The sequence below is a fragment of the Pongo pygmaeus genome, chromosome 11 (assembly GCF_028885625.2).
Source record: "Pongo pygmaeus isolate AG05252 chromosome 11, NHGRI_mPonPyg2-v2.0_pri, whole genome shotgun sequence".
NCBI lineage: Eukaryota > Metazoa > Chordata > Mammalia > Primates > Hominidae > Pongo > Pongo pygmaeus.
This window is the reverse complement of record NC_072384.2, coordinates 125322241-125342050: the sequence shown is the minus strand read 5'-3', so window position 1 is coordinate 125342050 and position 19810 is coordinate 125322241. Positions and strand designations below refer to the sequence as shown.

The following is a 19810-nucleotide window of genomic DNA, read 5'->3' as shown; positions in this document are numbered from 1 at the left end:
GTTGCAGATTTCAAGTAACTATATGTCTATCTAAAGAAACGTCTTAGATACTTTACTGTCTGCCCTACTAGCTGGTAAAGACCAAAGAGATAAGGAGTATACCCTATATATGTGCACTTAGAGCACAATCCCTTGCATTAGACTGAACATTAATGAGTATTTTCATTTAATGAAAGCTGAGACCTAGGCCCAATAAATGCTTCTTTTAATGCTAGCTAATCTTCCAGTGACAAAGTGAAATGTGGGATCATGTCTCCCTAGGCTTTTCAGTAATTATAATTTTTTGCAATGTTCTTGAAGGTGAAATTGTTTTTTAAAGGGTCAAAGGCAATGAGGAAGCATGGATGGTCCCATAACCTCACTTTAGATTTCCTAGTCATTAGACTGATTTGATTAGCAGATAGAACCTGGAGTCATCCTTCACCAGCCTAACCAATGGGAAACATTTGCCCTGAAATTCTACCTCGGAGCTCCTCTGGGTCTCGTAAATGAGAATTCTTTGCTAAAATTATCCCCACTTTGATTTATTCTTCCCAGAGGTATCATCATAATATATATTATGAATATTTTAGAAAGAGTTTTAGAAAGAAATATGAGAGTAGTACATAGCGAATAAATCATAGAATAAATTTTGCCTCCCTCCATGGGAACCCTTTGAAATTGCCCCATTGTGAGAAAGTAAATGAAAAAAATGTAATGGACATTTTTTGCAAATAATAATTGATAGGGGACAGTAAAGAATTAGTTTCCATGTTTAATAATAACAGTGAGCCACCTGAGGTCACTGAAGTTTTGTAGATGTGTGGTGGGTTAGATTTCAGGCTGCTCCTGAAACATCTGGATGGGTCCTGGCCATTTCTGTCCCTCGCCTCCTAGAAACAGGGCTTTTCCTCCACGAGTTCAGACTGTACTACACTCAAAACCTAGAAATAAGCCAATCCAAATGCCTAAGGCCTACAGCCAAGGAATCACTCACTCCTTCTAGCTTCAGGAATGACCCAGGCTCCCCTAGCTATTGAAAGCCAAAGTCACATCTCCTCGGCCTCCACCCATCCAGGTTTTCTGATTTAGCCAGAACCAAAACAGCCTTGAAGAGTGGGAGAAAGAGAAGACCACTGCCTCATTTTTAGGTTAAGGCCTAACCTTAACCTTTATAGGAGATACTTCAGGGTATTTCCAAATGCTGCTTTCTTTACATAAGTATTTTTATAAATAGTTTTTATGACAGCACACACCCCAAGAATTATCAATCTATTTCCTTGGCCAAATAATAAAGTCAGGAGTAGGAAATATTCCTACTTCCACAGTAACACTGGTCATTTTTCCCAGCTGGAAATGCTATGGGGTGTTGAATGAGTCGTTGCAGGCCATTGTCATTGCCCTGGAAGCACAGAGGCACAGAGGTCCTTTAACTACCTGGCTCCCACAACCATCACATGTCAACCCCCTGTGGACATGACACCAATGAAATGACAAATCAACAGGAATTTCCAAATACAAATACCTGGGAAAGCAAGAGTTGTTTTAGAACCTGATTTTACACTTTATCTCTTTAAAAATAATTTGATGCATCTGAGCTATACAATATTGTACTTTTTAATGTCCACCACTGTACCTTCCTGATCAGCCAGTAGCCAACTTAACATTCACAGAATCCCATTATTTCATAAATAATAATGATATGCTTGAATAGATTTCACTCAATGATCTGTTATTCTACAGATTACCCTTCTAAACGCTCTTTTGGCTTAAATAAAATTTCTCCAAAAGTACTTTAAAAAGTCCCTCTCATCATGTCACCTATAATTAATATTTGTAATAAAAAGTTGCTTTCCAAACTAGTTTTTAATATTTGACTCAATCTAGAACATTTGAGAATGAACAAGTATTATTTGGCTGTAACATCCCCAAAGAACTCTAACCACTTTTCTTATTTCGTTTTCAGGATGCACTCCACTTCCAGTCATGAAGGCCATAAGCAGCACAGATCACAAACTTTACCTATAATTCGAGGCAAAAATGCACTTTCTAACCCCAAACTCTTACAGATGTTAGACAATACCATGACCAGTAAGTAAACCGAAATAATAGGAACAAGATGGTTACCAGTTTTTCTCTAGGTTTGTGTAGGACATGAAATGCACTAAAACCACAGTTTTTAAGGTTTGCTGTACCTCTGGGAATATTTCTTAAAGGAAAGACTGACCAGGGAGTGGTTAAAAAAAAATGTAGTGCCCTATGGTGAAGAAAGGGGAGAGGCAAAACCCTCAATATCATATGTTTAGCATAGCTCCCTTGGAAACAAGTTACTTTCAGCGTTGTGCAGGTTATGGGGGCTGCTGTCAAACAGATGATTACTGCTTCCTCTGTGGGGAGGGGATAAAGTTGCCCATGTCCCAGAAGCAGCAAGGGTGAAATCTTGAACCTAGAGATGCACACACTCCAGCTTGTGAATGAGGGTAAAATGGAGGCCAGCGTTTTGTAAGCATGTAATTTGAGGACTAAACTCTGACCTTTTCTCTTCTCTTGCCTAAATTCTTCAGGGGCCTGGAAAGTCACACCAGTCTCATCAGAGGGGTTTTAGTTAACCCTATATAACATGGCTTACTTTCCAACCTGACTCTGGCATAACATCACATGACAGATAAGGAAAGAAATCAAAATATTTTATCCCCCATTTTTTTTTTTTTTTTTTGCCATGTCTTGAAACAGCCCTGCAGAGTTGTCTCTTGTGGGGAAAATTTTTGCATTCTGTAAAGAATCCCCTTTCCCTCTTCAGGTCCTTTTCTTGATCCAGGAGAGAATCAACTGAGAGTCTGGCACCTTTTTCAGTCTGATAAGAAACATTTACAATCTCTTCTCTCTCAAGTCTGCCATCTGGAGGCTTCAGCTACATAATAAGAATGTTGGTCTCCACAATCCCCTTTCTTAGCCCAGACATTTCCTTTCTATTGATTCCAGGTCTCTAGATAAACTCTTCTACCAATCGCCAATCAAAAAATCTTTGAACCCACCTATAATCTGGAAGCGCCCCTCTCCCCCACCTTCAGTTGTCCTGCCTTTCCAGACCAAACCAATGTACATCTTACGTGTATTGATTGATGTCTTATGTGCCCCTAAAGCATATAAAACCTAGCTGTAGCCCAAACACCTTGGGCACATGTTCTCAGGGTTTCCTGAGGGCTGTGCCACAGGCCATTGTCACTCATATTTGGCTCACAATAAATCTCTTCAAATATTTTACAGAATTTGACTCTTTTCATTGACAGATTGTTAGCAATTATGGGCACATGGCCCACAGTTACTTGTTTGAAAGTATATGCCTTAACCTATAAATACACTTTGTGACTTTCCGAGGGGACATAAAGACTGTCCACTGAGAGTATATATTTGGTCTATTAGCCCAGAAGTCTAGAACTTGAGTCAGCTTGATTATGAAAGAAATATGACCCTGTCTTTGGCCAAATTAATGGAAAACAACTCATAAACAATGGAAACCCCACAACTGATATATGGAAAGGGCGCACACACTAAAGACTCTCGTACTTTTAATTCAGCCAATGAAGAAACTGAACAAACAAAAACACTTTGATTTAATAAATTATTAATCAAAATACCAGTAAATTTTGAATATATTATAATGAAAGGAAATCCTTTATAGGGTACAAAGCATTGTCTTAGACTTTTATGCACATTTTCTTTTGTATTTTATAGGCAACTCCAATGAAATAGACATCGTGCATCACGTAGACACTGAGGCCAATATAGCTACGGAGGTTTGCCTCACTATTCTAGACCTGTTATCCCTCTTCACTCAGACTCACCAGGTGAATATGATGATAACATTTTCTGCAAAAAATGATGAAATGTGAGGTAGGAAAACCATGTGAAGTCAAAAACATGGTTTTTTTTTAAGTTATTTATGAAATCAATTAACCTTATATAAATCAACCTAAGTGTGAGTGGAAAACATGTTAAAGATGAGATTTTGATTTTATCACAGGTTGACTAATGTTTGCTTGATATGTACATGTATGCATTTCACTATTGTCAAATAGTCTTTCTTCCTCATTTATCTTGCTTCACTCTCAGGCAAGCTGGGCTGAGTGAGAGTGTGACTCTGTACTTTTTCAGTAGAAGACGAAGAGATAAATGGTCCTATATATTAAATTTACAACTAGATCTAAAGAAAAATAATAATGTTGAGCATCTTTTTGTGTGCTTATTGACATTCAGATATCTTTGATGAAATGATTATCACTACTTAGGATGGCTAAAGTTAAAAAGACTGACCATCCAAAGTTTTGGCAAGGGTGTGGAGAAACTAGAACTCCCATTTATTGACAGTGGGAATGCAAAATGGTAAAAACATGTTGGAGAACAGTATGGCAGTCTCTGAAAAAGTTAATCATACATCTGTCCTGTGACCAGCCATTCCAATACTGTAATAGGTATTTACCCAGGAGAAGTAAAAACATATCTCCACACAAAACTTTGTACACAAATATGCATGGCAGCTTTATTTTAATAGCAAAAAAAAAACTACAAACAACTCAAGTATACATCAACAGGTGGAGAGATTTAAAAATCTGTGGTATATCCATACAATAGAATACTACTCAGCAGTTAAAAGAAATAAACTACTGATACATGCTGTAACATGGGTGAAACCATGTTTAAAAAGAGTATTTACCGTATTACTCAGTGTATATTATTCCATTTATATGAAATTTTAGAAAATGCAAACTATAGAAACAAAAAGCAGATCAGTGGTTGCCTAGGGATGTGGAGGAAGGATGGGAGGAAGGAATTTAAAAAAGTATTTAAAAACTTTAGAGAGTGATAGATATGTTCATTATCTTGATTGTGGTGATGGTTTCATGGGTGTATGACAGTGTTAAACTTATTAAATTATACACATCACATAAGTTCAATTTATTATATGTCAATTAAACTTCAATAAAGCTATTAAAAACATTTGCAGCTCTACCAAATGAGCTTAAACACCTAGGCTAGTACATTACGGATTGAGCCGGGGCAGGTCTGGTGGCTCATGCCTGTAATTCCAGCACTTTGGGAGGCCAAGGAGGGAGGAACACTTGAGCCCAGGAGTTCAAGACCAACCTGGGCAATATATTGAAGCTTCATCTTTACAAAAAAATTAAAAAATTAGTCGACTATGGTGGTACATGCCTGTAGTCCCAGCTATTCGGAAGGCTGAGGTGGGAGGATCACTGGAGCCCAGGAAGTGGAGGCTGCAGTGAGCTGTGATGGTGCCACGACACTCCTGCTTAGGTGACAGAGTGAGACCTTGTCTCAAAAAAAAAAAAATATTGAGCCAGGAAAACTTGGATTCTTTGAATAAAGTCCACACGGAACAGCATAATTATGCCACGAAAGCTTGATTTCAGGTGAAATGTCAGCATGGTGGTAGAGAAAGTAATGACTATATTGATTCTTTATCGGACCATGAAAATGTCACTCAAATCTCACAAATTTTAAGGACTTTACTAGTGCTTCCAAGAACCTGTGACCTGTCTCCCATTTCTCCCCGATCCCACCCAACTCGCCATTGCACCAGCTACTCTGCTTTTCTTTCTCAACCGTGAACTCACAAGCTCCTTTCCAAATCAAGGTCCTTTTACTAGCTGTTTCTCCCCTACAGGACAGTCCTCCCAGATCTCTGCAGGGCAGGCCCCTTTGAGCTCACATGCCAATTTTCCATTAGAGAAGTCTTTGCTGACTACCCTATGGAAGTAATCCTACCCCCAAAGCAACTACTTTCAATCACATCATCCTAGTCTATTTCAATTTGTCATGTTTTTTTCAATCACTGCTATGTAAGTTTCACAGTAAACATGAACTGTGTCTCCTTGTTCAATCCTTTATTTCTAGCACTCAAAATAGTGCCTTACCACATGATAGGTTCACAAAAAATATTTTTTGATAGAATGCAAATTTTCTTTCACTTATCCTGAATAACATCTGCCTTGAATTTCCAGAGACAACTCCAACAATGTGACTGTCAAAATTCATTGATGAAAAGGGTCTTTGATACCTACATGCTCTTTTTCCAAGTCAATCAGTCAGCCACAGCGCTGAAGCATGTGTTTGCCTCCTTGAGACTGTTTGTATGCAAGGTAAGGATCCTCCAGGTTTCAGTGAAGTTTAGGTAGGAGACAGTAAACCCATAGAACAGTAAACCTATAGGAATCCTTGCGTTTCTCAGTAGGGAGGGAAGAAGGATTGTTTTCTTCAATTTGGGTTTTACTAGACATTGATTCCTGGTCTCAAAATGAGTGCACAGCCTTGACAATCTGTCTGCTCAAATACCAGAAGATATTAGCATCTGGTGACAATTAGCATCTGGTCACCAATTCTTTGAGTTATCTGTGTTTGTGGCACCAAGTTAGGTAAAATGCACCCCTTGAACTGGCATATTCATCCATATCAAGTTAAAGATTCCACATTAAAGTGGATACAGCCACCGCCTTTGAGGACGCTTGTAAATAACACCTGTGATCTTAACAATGTCAGGTGAATTGAGGTCATTTCAAAGCTCTCACTCCGTTAATTTGGATTGTCATCAGTTACTGATACAAAGGATACTTATACAATGTAGAGAATAATTATATCTAGGAAAAAAGACAAATGCTAACATAGACCTTAACAAATTCTATCCTCCTCACTTGCAAATGAAAAAAAAAAAAAAAGACCAGGTTGAAAAAAAAAGGAAAAAGGAGAGGGATTTTGTTTTAGGGAATTCTAAAATATGAGAATGAACAGAGCAAAATGAAGGCATGTTGCTCCCTTCACCCGTTCTTCCATTTCTGCAGTTTCCTTCAGCGTTCTTTCAAGGGCCTGCTGACCTCTGTGGATCATTCTGTTATGAAGTCCTAAAATGCTGTAACCACAGGTCACGGTCAACTCAGACAGAAGCCTCAGCCCTTCTGTACTTTTTCATGAGGAAGAATTTTGAATTTAACAAGCAGAAGTCAATTGTCCGGTCCCACTTACAGGTAAGTGCTGCCAATTTTCATTAATGCTGTTGTTAAAACCACTGATCTGTTTCAGCAGTGCTTAAAGCCTACTGTCCTCGGGACAAGCCGCTACTAACTCCTCCACTAGAGTCCTCCTTAAAGATGCCTACAGCATTCAGTTCTGTTTAATAGTAGGGGCGCAGCTGGGCAGAAATCAGCAGAGCCCTGTCTCCACTTGTACTTTCCTTTCTTCTGCCAGGAAATAGAATCACGTGGAGTAAACAACTCAGGAAACCATGGCTAGCTCCAACAGGTCAAACCCCGCCAAATTCCAAACATAATTTTTTTTCTTCTAGGCATCCCAAGATTCCAAGATTCCTGCAGCCTCTCTTAGGTATTAAGATTATAGGAAACACCCTAGGTTTAATAATACATTCTGGAGCTTTAATACATAAATACTTCTTTTATTGGACCTACAGGGAGAAACTAATAATACATTTACCCAGCCCAGTGGATTTCTTTAAGAAGACTATTTCTGGTCTTGTTTTTGAGCGTTCATTTTTTTTCTCTTCCAGCTCATCAAAGCTGTGAGCCAGTTAATAGCCGATGCTGGGATTGGAGGCTCTCGGTTTCAACATTCGCTTGCAATTACCAATAATTTCGCCAATGGAGACAAGCAAATGAAAGTAAGAAATGCTTTGTGGGCTTTTACTACAGAATTTTTTGAAATCTGAAGTGGATTCTTTTTGTGAGATATCAAAATCATAAAAATAGATTGGGTACAGTTGTTCATGCCTGTAATCCCAACACTTTGAGAAGCCAAGGCAGGAGGATCGCTTGAGGCCAGGAGTTTGAGTTTGAGGCTGCAGTAAGCTATGATGGCACCACTGCACTCCAGCCTGGGTAACAGAGCAAGACCTTGTCTCTAAAAAGTAATAATAATAATAATAATAATAATAATAGTTTATTTTGTTTATTGAGACTGTGAGCTTTGAGCACTCCTCAAAGTAAACTATCAAATTTATTGTTTGAATCATTAAGCAGCTCTTACACTTTAAGCATGTGATCTCTTAAGTGGCATTTCCAATATGCATGGTTGAATGGCCTAGAACAAGAGGATTTACCATCAATATCCAGAAATACATGACACTCCTAACTCTACTTGGGGGAAAATTCATCTTATCTTTTGTTTAGTGCTTTCTGAAGACTTCTCTTGTAGTCATACTGAGAAGTCCAAGTCTAGAGCCAGGCTTCAGTCATGGCTGGACCCAGGGATTAAAATAATTTTCAGACTCGTCCCTCTACTGCCACGATCTTGCCTCTCTCACTGTCTGTCAGTTCAGCTTTCCTCTTTGTTTACTTCATTTCCAGACAGGCCATCCTCCTGGGCATGTTCTCAGAGGTTCTAAGGACCGTGGTAGTATCTTATGAGTAAAAAATCACCTTATTTGATAGTTCCAATTAAAGTCCCACAACTGAATCTCTTTGATCCAAGCTTAAATCATATGCTTATCCCTAAACCAATCACTGTAGCCTGGAGGATCAAAAAATAGAATTGGCCAGGCCAGTGTTATGTGCCACCCATGGTCTCTAGGAGTAAAGTCAGACCTGTTCAAATCACATGAACTAGAGTCAGGAAGGGGAATATATCTCAAAGACAATCAGGATATTTCACCAGAGGAAGGTGTTCTTGAAGATAAAAGAATAGAGCCTCCTGAAATGTTTATCTTCAAATGTGTATATCCACAGTCACAAAACATAGAATGCACTCATTTATAACTATATAGAATGCTCCAAACTGTGATGCCTAGCCATAATTAATAGCATAACTTAAAGTCAGTTAACCTGTAGATTCTAAACAGATAATGACCCAGGCTCTCTCTTTTCCAAAGAACAGCAATTTCCCAGCAGAGGTGAAGGACCTGACTAAGCGTATAAGGACTGTTTTGATGGCCACGGCTCAGATGAAGGAGCACGAGAAGGACCCCGAGATGCTGGTGGATCTCCAGTACAGCCTGGCAAACTCCTATGCAAGCACTCCCGAACTACGGAGGACCTGGCTGGAAAGTATGGCCAAGATTCACGCCAGAAATGGAGATTTATCTGAGGTGATTAGCCAAGGCTCAGTCATTTACCACCAGTATTGTCCTCTTTATCAGGAAAATTGGATTTTCATTTACAGCATGGACTAGAAAAGGATGCCATGTTTTTCCACTAATCTAGAAATGACTCAGTTATATATCATATACAATACATTTGCATATAGCATTCAAGGATACCTGACTCTAAGTAAATGACATCAAATAAAGGCCACAGTCAGTGGGGGCAACTGCAGGTGTAGAAATTGTAATGCAACGCTGAATGCTAAAAACCTGAGGCTAAGGAGAAGTGTGGTAAGGGTGTCTGGGAATTGAGTCGTTAAATTAATGTTCTGTGTTTTAAAACTTCTTCTCTGCAACTAGAGTTGAATGGGGAAGCTTGCCACCATAGTGAGTTAACTCAGGCAGGGGGAATCTGTCCTCATTTACAGCTAGTCTGAACTGGCCATGGAAAAATTAATGATCCTTAGCACCACGTGAGGAGAGTCCACTGCGCGAGGATTATAAGTCAACACTTAATTTTTTATGTCAGTTTCAATACTGGGTGGATCATATGCAGCAATTCATAACACTCAAGGGCTTCTTAGTACCAAATGGGAAGTTCTACTCTATGCCAGAACTATGTCCCTTTGGGGAAGAGATTAATTTGTCTAGGATAGTCCTAAACTCTGAAGCTCTTCTAAACACATGTGGTAATCAGGGACTCTGGAATGGAAACCAGAAGACTGGCTTGGCAGCAATTTAGTGAGGACAGGAATGAGAAGCCCCTGGGCTGCTCTGAAAATGATGAAATTCCTCCATAAAAACTCAAAAGGAAAAAGCTGAAGTCATTTGGAATCTTTAGCAAGTCGCGTTTTAATATGTGTTTAGCAATGTTCAGGGCTTCATAAGAGACATTAGAGTAAAATATAACATCAGCCATATAATCTGGTTTGTGGGGAGCACAGGTGTTACATTAGGTCACACTAGTTAATCAAGTACTCACTTGTGAGGTGACCATTTTAAAGGCAACACAAATTCAGAGGGGCTATTCCGGGAGGTTAAAAAAAAATACTTATTTAGAAGGCAGATATTTTTATTTCCAGTTTATATCTAAATACTAGAGTTGTAGTTTTAATTTTAAAAGGAGACCTATGATTTATTTTTAATCTAGGCTTAGACATTAAAGGAGGAAGAGAATTCTATGGGAAAATTCTTTGGGCCAGCTTCTTCACCCATCTCCAAACTAATCAAGAACAAACAAACAAAAACCCAAATATTCATTTTATTCTTGATGGTGAATTTTTTGGAAATACAATTGATTCTTGCCTTCAATTTGGTGATTACAAAGGATCCTTCTAACATATTCTGATATGGAATACTGACTCGCCTTGGAAGATTAGCCCTAATTATATTAAACTCCATCCGCTGAGCCTTTTTATTTTCTTTCTCATTACAGGCTGCCATGTGTTACATCCATATTGCTGCTCTCATTGCGGAATATCTGAAAAGAAAGGGTAAGATGACCACACGAGGGAGGCAAAAAGCCTAGATATCAACACATTGAAGCCTAATAGAAATAATGTATTAATTTTACATTTTATTAATCTGTTATGTTTAATTAATAATTGCTTTCACAGATACTTCCAATTATGCTGTACTTTAACATTTTAAGTCTATCATGCCATTGACTTATTTATTCTATGTACAGCAAAGGCTAACTGGATGGTCAACTTCTTAGTTCAAAATGAGAATGCATCATTGGCTAACGATTCGTAGTCTCTAAAGCTTGTATTAACATAAACATGTAGCAATGTCCTAACCTCATCTTGCACTACCATAGGTTACTGGAAAGTGGAAAAGATTTGCACAGCATCCCTGCTCTCGGAGGATACCCACCCCTGTGATAGCAACTCATTACTAACAACTCCCAGTGGAGGAAGTGAGTGACCTAACTGCTCATTTATCCCAATGCAGAGGAAATCCACTTGCTGCTTAAATTCTACTTCAGTGAAACCTTCTTAAATATATTCTTAGAAGCAAAAACTATCTCAGATCTACACAACTTACTCTGTAAAAAACTTAAACTCCTGCCATTCAGAAATCCCATCCAAAATTTATAAAATTTAAATAACTGAAAAGTTGTCAGCAAATAGAACTGTATGTTCTCCAACATTCAAGTTTATGAGTTACGGCCATATTTAGCTACCAATCTGCATGCCAGTCTGCCATAGGGATGTTTATTCTGAAATTGGTAAATTGTTTGAAATTGCAAGAGGAATCTATTTTAATTTTTAAATGTAATAAAACTGTTTATTCCAAATAAAAGATAGGGCCAGGCGCGGTGGCTCACGCCTGTAATCCCAGCACTTGGGAGGCCAAGGTGGGCGGATCACTTGAGGTCAGAAGTTCGAGACCAGCCTGGCCAATATGGTGAAACGTGGTCTCTACTAAAAATACAAAATTTAGCCGGGCATGGTGGCAGGCAACTGTAATCCCAGCTACTTGGGAGACTGAAGCAGGAGAATCACTTGAACCCAGGAGGCCGAGGTTGCAGCGAGCCAAGATAGCACCACTGTACACCAGCCTGGGCAACAGAGTGAGACTCCATCTCCAAAAGAAAAAAAGAAAAATGAAGACTATATATATATATTCTATATATGTAGGACTTTATAATCAGCATGTTCCATTTCATTTTTAAAAAGTATAAACTGACAATTTATAACATATGGCTTATGGTACAGATTTCCTTTAGAAATATTTCATCATTAATGTCTGATTTTTTGAAATTATAATAATGACTAAAGAGATACTCTTTGCACAAAAAAGTGAGTGATACAGTTTACACATTAAATCTACATTCTCTTGCAAAAATTTGTTTGAATTCAAATTTTATGAACTGTAGTCTCTTTGATAACACTGGTTTAACTTTCCAAATGCAGTGGAAAGCTCCGTGTACAAACAACAGAAATACATTTTTAGATGTTGAAAATCAAAATACTTAAACGAAATGTAAATGGACTTTACCTGCTATATTTCAGAAACATAATTCATCCCTTATTCATTTAAATATTTGTATGTTGTCTAAAAGGTCTCAGTGGATTTTGCATATAAGACATTTGAACCTGCCAGGTGCCATGACTCACACCTGTAATCCCAGCACTTTGGGAGGCCAAGGCGGGTGGATCACAAGGTCAGGAGTTCAAGACCAGCCTGGCCAAGATGATGAAACCCCATCTCTACTAAAAATACAAAAAAAAAAAAAAAATTAGCCAGGCGTGGTGGCAGGTGCCTATAAATCCCGGCTACTCAGGAGGCTGAGGCAGAGAATTGCTTGAACCTGGGAGGTGGAGGTTGCAGTGAGCCGAGATCACACCACTGCACTCCAGCCTAGACAACAGAGCAAGACTCCATCTCAAAAAAATAAAAAGACTTTTGAACCAAATGACCAAAGCGAACTGAGAGACAGTGAGGTCACTTGTTTGAGGACCTTGGAGAAGAAGGCAGATGTGGCACCCTATGGTACCCATGGCTCATGTCCACTCAAAAATTCAGGAATCTTCTTGCTTAATGTCACACTTCCTATTTAGCCTTATATTTATATGCAAGTCGTCAAAAACATAATTGCCTTAGCATGCCCTTCCTCCTCATCTATTGCTTATCATAACCAGATGCCGTAACGTTCCATAAAGACTTTCAGATTCTAAGAACAAAATTGAAGAAAACCAATAAAGGCAGGTGTTAGTTTGAGAACTTGTGGAAACTTATATGCCAAAAAAGTTGTGTGAATCTTTAATATTCAAAATGCTTTAAATGCCCAATGTTAGACCGAAGGTGATATTAGAATATAATGTGTCCATCAAGAAAAGGATATATTTGTTTAGTAACCTTTAAAATTAGGAAGGTGATCATCTATGATACATTAACATATATCTGATGATACATTAGCTGATGATGTATGCTATATTAACATATTCTAATTAGCATATATCATCAGCATATATGTGAATATCACTGGCATGTATTTGAAGCCCTTAATATACTTTTCTATTTTGATATTTTTGAGTCAAAGGAGTAAATTATCCCTTCCCTACAATGTGCACAATGGTATGAATATAGGTGAAGATAGGTGACCCCAGAAAGTACAGCTGCATCAGTTGTACTAATAAGTGATCATCATCCTGCAAGAAGTATGTTGTGACTTCTCCTATAATTAACTCTCATATAGTTTAATATATGTTTAATATTATAAAAAGTAGAAAAATAAAATTTATATAGAAGCAAGGATTTGATTGCAATAATTATTATATTTATAATTTCTAGCATGTTTTGGGAGTGATCATTTAGTTACATAACCAATGAGCTGATTATTAAAAACAAAAACATTCCACAAAAGTATTAGCTATAACTTAAAAAGCACTTGCTACATAGAAGGCACCACACTAAGCCCTGTACCAGCAATGTCTCAGTTAGTTGCCAGTAACAAATCTGTGAGTTAGGTGCTATTATCACCTCTTGTTTATAGGTGAGAAAAACAAGAGAAGCTAAATAATCTGCCCCAAATGTCATGGTTAGCTTGTGTTAGAGCCAAAGTTCAGGGGCTGGTCTGTCACTCCAGCTAGTGCTCCTAGTCACTCACATTCCCCACAATTCAGATCTATCTCTCCTCTGGGAATGTTACCCATTATCAACTGTTTTCACATGTATCTGTAGAGACAGGCCTTTTTAAATCTTGGTGCCTAAGATACTAAGAAAATTTGAAAAGGTTTCTACATAATGTAAAAGAGTGAAATAAAGCAAGTATTGGCCAGGCACAGTGGCTCACGCCTGTAATCCCAACACTTCGGGAGGCTGAGGTGGGCAGATCACCTGAGGTCAGTAGTTTAAGACCAGCCTAGCCGACATGGTGAAACCCCGTCTCTACTAAAAATACAAAAATTAGCTGGGCGTGGTGGCGGGCACCTGTAATCCCAGCTACTCCGGAGGCTGAGGCAGGAGAATCGCTTCAACCCAGGAGGCAGAGCTTGCAGTGAGCCGAGATGGCACCATTGCACTCCAGCCTGGGCAATAAGAGTGAAACTCCGTCTCAAAAAAAAAAAGCAAGTATTGGGCATTGTCTTGTCTTTTTGGGGGCCACTTGGGAGAGATAGGGTCTCACTCTGTCACCCAGGCTGGAGTACAATGGCATGGTGATAGCTCACTCCAGCCCCAAACTCCTAGGCTCAAGCAATCCTCCTATCTCAGCCTCCTAAGTAGCTGGGATTACAGGCACCCACACACCCAACTACAAGCATTGTCTTTATAATGTGCTGAGTGTACCAGGTATTTTCTCAAATATTAATGTTTTGAATCCTTTCAACATCCTTTGAGAGAGATACTAATGTCCCCAGTTTAACAAAAGAGGGACAGGGTCTCAGAGATTAATTAAACCAGAAGATTGGAACTGCAACATCTACCCACAAATCTTATGTTCTGTCTATAATCCCATGCTATCTCTTTACAAAAAATGCCACCTGAAAATGATACAAAAATTATAAAAAGGGGAATATTGTTTGCCTGGCAGAGCATATTTATCAATGGTCATAATCTAACCATCTTGTTGATTGTGTGAGCTTTGTAATACTACTGCTTGGTAACATCATGAAGAAAGGCATTATCTAATCTAAGCAAAATTTGTCTCAAATAACGTTTTATTCTGCTTGGTCCTCCCAAGGCATGTTCTCTATGGGATGGCCAGCTTTTTTGAGCATTACACCAAACATTAAGGAAGAAGGAGCAATGAAAGAGGATTCTGGAATGCAAGATACACCATACAATGAGGTTAGACCAAAATTATCTCATGTACAGTAACGAAGGAAAGAGATGCATTGGCTTGTGACATTAAGCTAAATAAGGGGGAAACAAGCTTACAGCTGTTCTATAACTTAATTAGACAGAATGAAATGCAGGCTAAAATTAAGCCAAGATTAGTAGATACCAGATTTCAGTGAAAATTTAAACTAAGTCTTACCTCTCTAAGATGGGCTCAAATGTATATTACCAGCTCTTCTATAAGATAAAATCTCTGGCTTTTTGGTAAAGGTGATAAGGGATGCTAAATTTTGCGAACTGATCATAGCTTTTTTTCTAAAAGCATTAGCAAGTTGATTTACAAATGCAGGTGGACATAAAAGTTCACTAGTTTCTTTAGAAAACCTTCTGTTATGGAACATAACCAGAGTTGTTTTTCATTGATTAAAAAAAGAAACTTTCTACTGAGAATTACTTAGCAATAGTTCTGGTGAAGAAAATAGAACTCCTCTCATTAAGTAAAATATTTTATAAGCTAATTTTTAGGTCAGTATTACATAAATGGAAAAAATTATACAGAAAGTAAATTTTCAGATGAATTTTAATGCAATTTTATATATGGTTCTACATCAATTTAGCATATATTGCAAATAAATGAAGTAAATATAATTACATATTTATGTTAACTATTTTAAATAATGTTTAAGAAACTTTTCTTAAAAGAAATTGTTGAAAACATTCCAATAATATCATACATTTGCTTTAAAGCTTATGTAACTTTATTCAGTTGAAAATTTATTAAACCACTAGTATATGAAAGGAATTGAGGTAAGGGCTGGAAAAAAAAAATAAGGCATAATTCCTGCTCTCAAAGAATTTAGAATCTTGAGAAAGACAGAGTTCCTACAGGATGGGGAATGGCCAGGCAAAAACAGATGCCCAGTGGCCAAATCTAGGTATCATATACAGTTGCATTTAGAAGGGGAACTTTTTTTTTTTTACATGAAAGTGGTTGAAATGGTGATGAATGGAATGTAAATAAAAGCTCTTCATTTTTTTTGTGCTGAGTCTTGATAGGACTTGAAGGTGTGAAATAAGGTTCTTATAGGTGCATCTATAACACAGATAAAAGTATGGAGGTCAGAGAGTATTCTAATAATGGAGTGGTATATGCTATGGCCAAAGTGCAAAGTCAATGACAGAGCATTGAAAGAAGGGGTCACTGAGAGGGAGGTTGGTGCCTGATCGTGGAGCTTCTTAAAGGCCATGCTAGAGTTTGGACAGCAGTTTACATACTGGAGTTCCCACAAAGGTTCAACACACTGGAGATCTCATGATCAGATTTATGTTTTACAAAGAAAGATTACTGGAGAGCAGCAGTTGGAGAGGGAAAACAGATTCGCTCAAAACTATGGCAGGAATCAGGGAGTACGTAAGTCAGTAGCAGTGGGAATGGGAAGAAGGAGACAGATCTGAAGGCATTTCACAGATTTAAATTAGCACTTTTGGGGCACGAATTAGGTAATGGTAATGCGGGATAGGCAAGAATCCAAGATGACACCACGATCCCCTGATGGGTTTTAAATGCCAGTAACAGAGGGAAAAGTTTGACAATGCAACAGCTTTGAAACCAAGTTTCAGGCATGAGCCACAACCCTAATCATGTAAAATCTCATTTTGATTGGGGGAATTGCAGAATATCCTGGTGGAGCAGCTATACATGTGTGTGGAGTTTCTCTGGAAGTCTGAGCGATATGAACTCATTGCTGATGTCAACAAGCCCATCATTGCTGTCTTTGAGAAACAACGAGACTTCAAAGTATGTATTCCAACCCCCTAGAAGTTAATTAAAATATCCTATGTTGAATTGGAAAATTACTTACAGTTTTCAAAATTAAAAACTCCCTATTTGTATGTCAGCATCATCTTCATGAAACTCTTTCACTTAATGGTTTCAGAAATTGTCAGATCTCTACTACGACATTCATCGGTCATATCTGAAAGTGGCAGAGGTGGTGAATTCGGAGAAGCGGCTGTTTGGTCGCTACTATCGTGTGGCATTTTATGGGCAGGTAAGTTCACCAGAAATAACATGGCCCATAAATTCTGCTGAGCAGTTGAATGTTGTCTTTCATTCTTCATGAGACATCTGTGTGTGCCAGTGAATGGAGAGGTGTGGGTGTGTCTGACTATACTTGAGTGTTTCTCTGGATGTGATGGTCTACATGTTTGTCCATAGGAATGTACAAAGTTGGGAAACAAGTGAGCAAAGAAATCCATGGGTTGAGTTAACAGTGATTTCTAACTTCTTGAAGAAAGAGGGCCCTTATTTTTCAACATTCTCTTCTTTCCAGCTCACCCTAAAATATCTAAGTTTATGTCACATATTAAAGCAAAATTAAATTGAACATGTTTTAAGAAGTAACATTCCTAATATTCTAGGAAATAAGAGACTTCCTAGGGGCTCCACCATATCAAACCCTTGATTTTACTATTACACAATTTCTTTTCTCCTATTTTCAAACTACCACTGTTTCTAGACAGAATACCGGATGGTTATTTTGTTTCCTATATTGCAAGTCAATGTAATTTCAAAGTTATTTTTCCCAGTTTGCTGCATAAGCAATGAAGAAGATGGAAAATATTACTGAGCCACTGTATTGGCCTGAAAGTGAACATACTATATATTAATTATGAATGTCTCTGAGCAACATTTTCAATGGACTAAACCCAGGCACCATTCATTTTCTTTTCAGGAAGGCTTATAACACTATTATATTTCAGCAGACATATTTTAGACTGTTGCTTGTGTGGATAGACATCCCATGCTTTTATTTTCAGAATGGCAGTGGCTCTCAGACCTCACACTTCCTCTCCCCTGAACCCATCATCTCGCTCAGTAGCCCAGGCTGGAGTGCAGGGCAGTGGCATGATCTCGGCTCACTGCAACCTCTGCCTCCTGGGTCCCGGTTCAAGCAATTCTCCTGCTTCAGCCTCCCGAGTAGCTGGGATTACAGGCAGGTGCCACAATGCCCAGCTAATTTTTGTATTTTTTAGTAGAGACAGGGTTTCATTATGTTGGCCAGGCTGGTCTTGAACTCCTGACCTCGTGATCCACCCACCTCAGCCTTCCAAAATGCTGGGATTACAGGCATGAGCCACCACGCCCAGCCTCAGCTTCTTGTTCTTAAGGCTGCAGCTGAAGGAGTCAACGCCAGCATGTTCATTCTAGGTCAATCCCCATTGAAGTCATTTGAAAAATACATATTTTCCTCTGCTCACCAAAGGCAGCTTAAAAACTAACCTCTGGGCCAGGCGCCATGGCTCACGCCTGAAATCCAGTATTCTGGGAGGCCGAGGCAGGCGGATCGCGAAGTCAGGAGATCGAGACCATCCTGGCTAACATGGTGAAACCCCGTCTCTAATAAAAATACAAAAAAATTAGCTGGGTGTGGTGGTGGGTGCCTGTAGTCCCAGCTGCTCAGGAGACTGAGGCAAGAGAATGGCGTGAACCCAGGAGAAAGAGCTTGCAGTGAGCCGAGATCGTGCCACTGCACTCTAGACTGGGCGACAGAGCGAGACTCCATCAAAAAAAAAAAAGCTAACCTCTGAATTAATAAAGGTAGATACTTTCTACCTGGAAAGGATAAGTATCACCAAGTAGCCATTTATTATAAACAAATTAATCCAACCAGGATTTTTCTCAGGACACAGGAATATCAGGAGAGTGGAGACAGAGAAACTAATGGTCTGAAAAATGGGGATCTGCATAAACAATCTATACAAAAAAAAGCAAATTTAGACATTTTCTGGGTCCATGGAAAAGAATCTGAACTATCTGAAGTGAGAACATAGATTGGGAGAGAGAGAAGTGTGGGAACCTTCAGAAGAGGAAGAGAGAGAAGAGGAAATGGCATTTTGGAGCCATTTTGGAAGCCATGAAGAAAATATACAATTTGTGACATTGGTGAGACAGCAAGAAAAATGGCAGAAAATGCTATGAGTTGGGAAGGGGATGTGGGAGCAGAATTGAAAGGGAAAAACAGAGTTTCAAGGGAGATGGCCACAGGCTAGCTGAGCAGCACAGAAGTAGCACAAAAGATGTGCTTTTGGGTCACCAAGACATGACTCTATAAAACCTCAGGCATTCCTTCCAATGAAAAAGTAAAAAACTCCATTAATAACCTGATCATGAAAACAGGATTGCCTACCAGATGGTTTCTGCAACCAATATATGAGATACGGGCTCTAAAGCAGGTAGAAGTGAATCACACTGCTTTTCAAATAGTTTTTAATGCAGATGTTTACTCTTTTCTTCTTTCGGTCTTGATTGTTCCAGGCTGTGGTAAGTTCTCACTCACTCTCGCTCTCCATTTGCATGCTCTAACACCCCTCACACTTCCCTCTGTATGGTTTTAACTGAACCTTAACCTTTTTTTGCAAATCAACATTTGGTACAAAGGGTGAGATAATCCTGCTTTCATTCATTTTTGGAGTCATCCTGCATTTCTTTAACCAAGTTGTGTTTATGCCAGTTATCTGAATTACAAAAATGTATCCTTTGTTTTTCATACATGCTATCTTTCTGCCTAAAGGTAGATGTAGTCTGAAAGCCTTACATACACAAACACACAGAGAGATAAGTATGGGTACCACGTATCTTAAATATATGTAGCATAGACTTGGTATTGTAGATCGTCTACTTATTTCAGGCCACTATGAGCTGCAGCTTATTAAGGAGACCAAAATGGTCAGAATTTTGGAAGTTGGAGTGATGGCTATTGGTGAGCACCTCCCAAGATATTGAAAAAACTGTGTTTTTTCTGAAGGAGTGAGTGTCTTAGAGTGATGGGGGTCTATGGTGGTGAGCTCTAAGCATTCTCAGAGGTGATGGGACTAATTCCAAACATAAAAGATGAACCAGGGAATAAATCTTTACCCAATATGTCTGGGTAAGTCTCC

At 38.7% G+C, this 19810-nt stretch overlaps 1 protein-coding gene across 6 annotated transcripts in view; it reads left to right on the top strand.

Moving 5' to 3' along the window:
- DOCK10 (dedicator of cytokinesis 10) overlaps nt 1–19810 on the top strand; it is a 274133-nt gene that overhangs the window by 235229 nt on the left and 19094 nt on the right. For all 6 annotated transcript variants that reach the window (XM_063648413.1, XM_054477379.2, XM_063648412.1 and 3 more), the window contains 11 exons: nt 1946–2070; nt 3715–3827; nt 6003–6140; nt 6837–7019; nt 7556–7666; nt 8873–9088; nt 10518–10575; nt 10902–11000; nt 14772–14878; nt 16545–16667; nt 16807–16920. In XM_063648413.1, the coding sequence (XP_063504483.1) occupies nt 1946–2070; nt 3715–3827; nt 6003–6140; nt 6837–7019; nt 7556–7666; nt 8873–9088; nt 10518–10575; nt 10902–11000; nt 14772–14878; nt 16545–16667; nt 16807–16920 (1387 nt within the window). The remainder of the gene's footprint in view (nt 1–1945; nt 2071–3714; nt 3828–6002; nt 6141–6836; nt 7020–7555; nt 7667–8872; nt 9089–10517; nt 10576–10901; nt 11001–14771; nt 14879–16544; nt 16668–16806; nt 16921–19810) is intronic.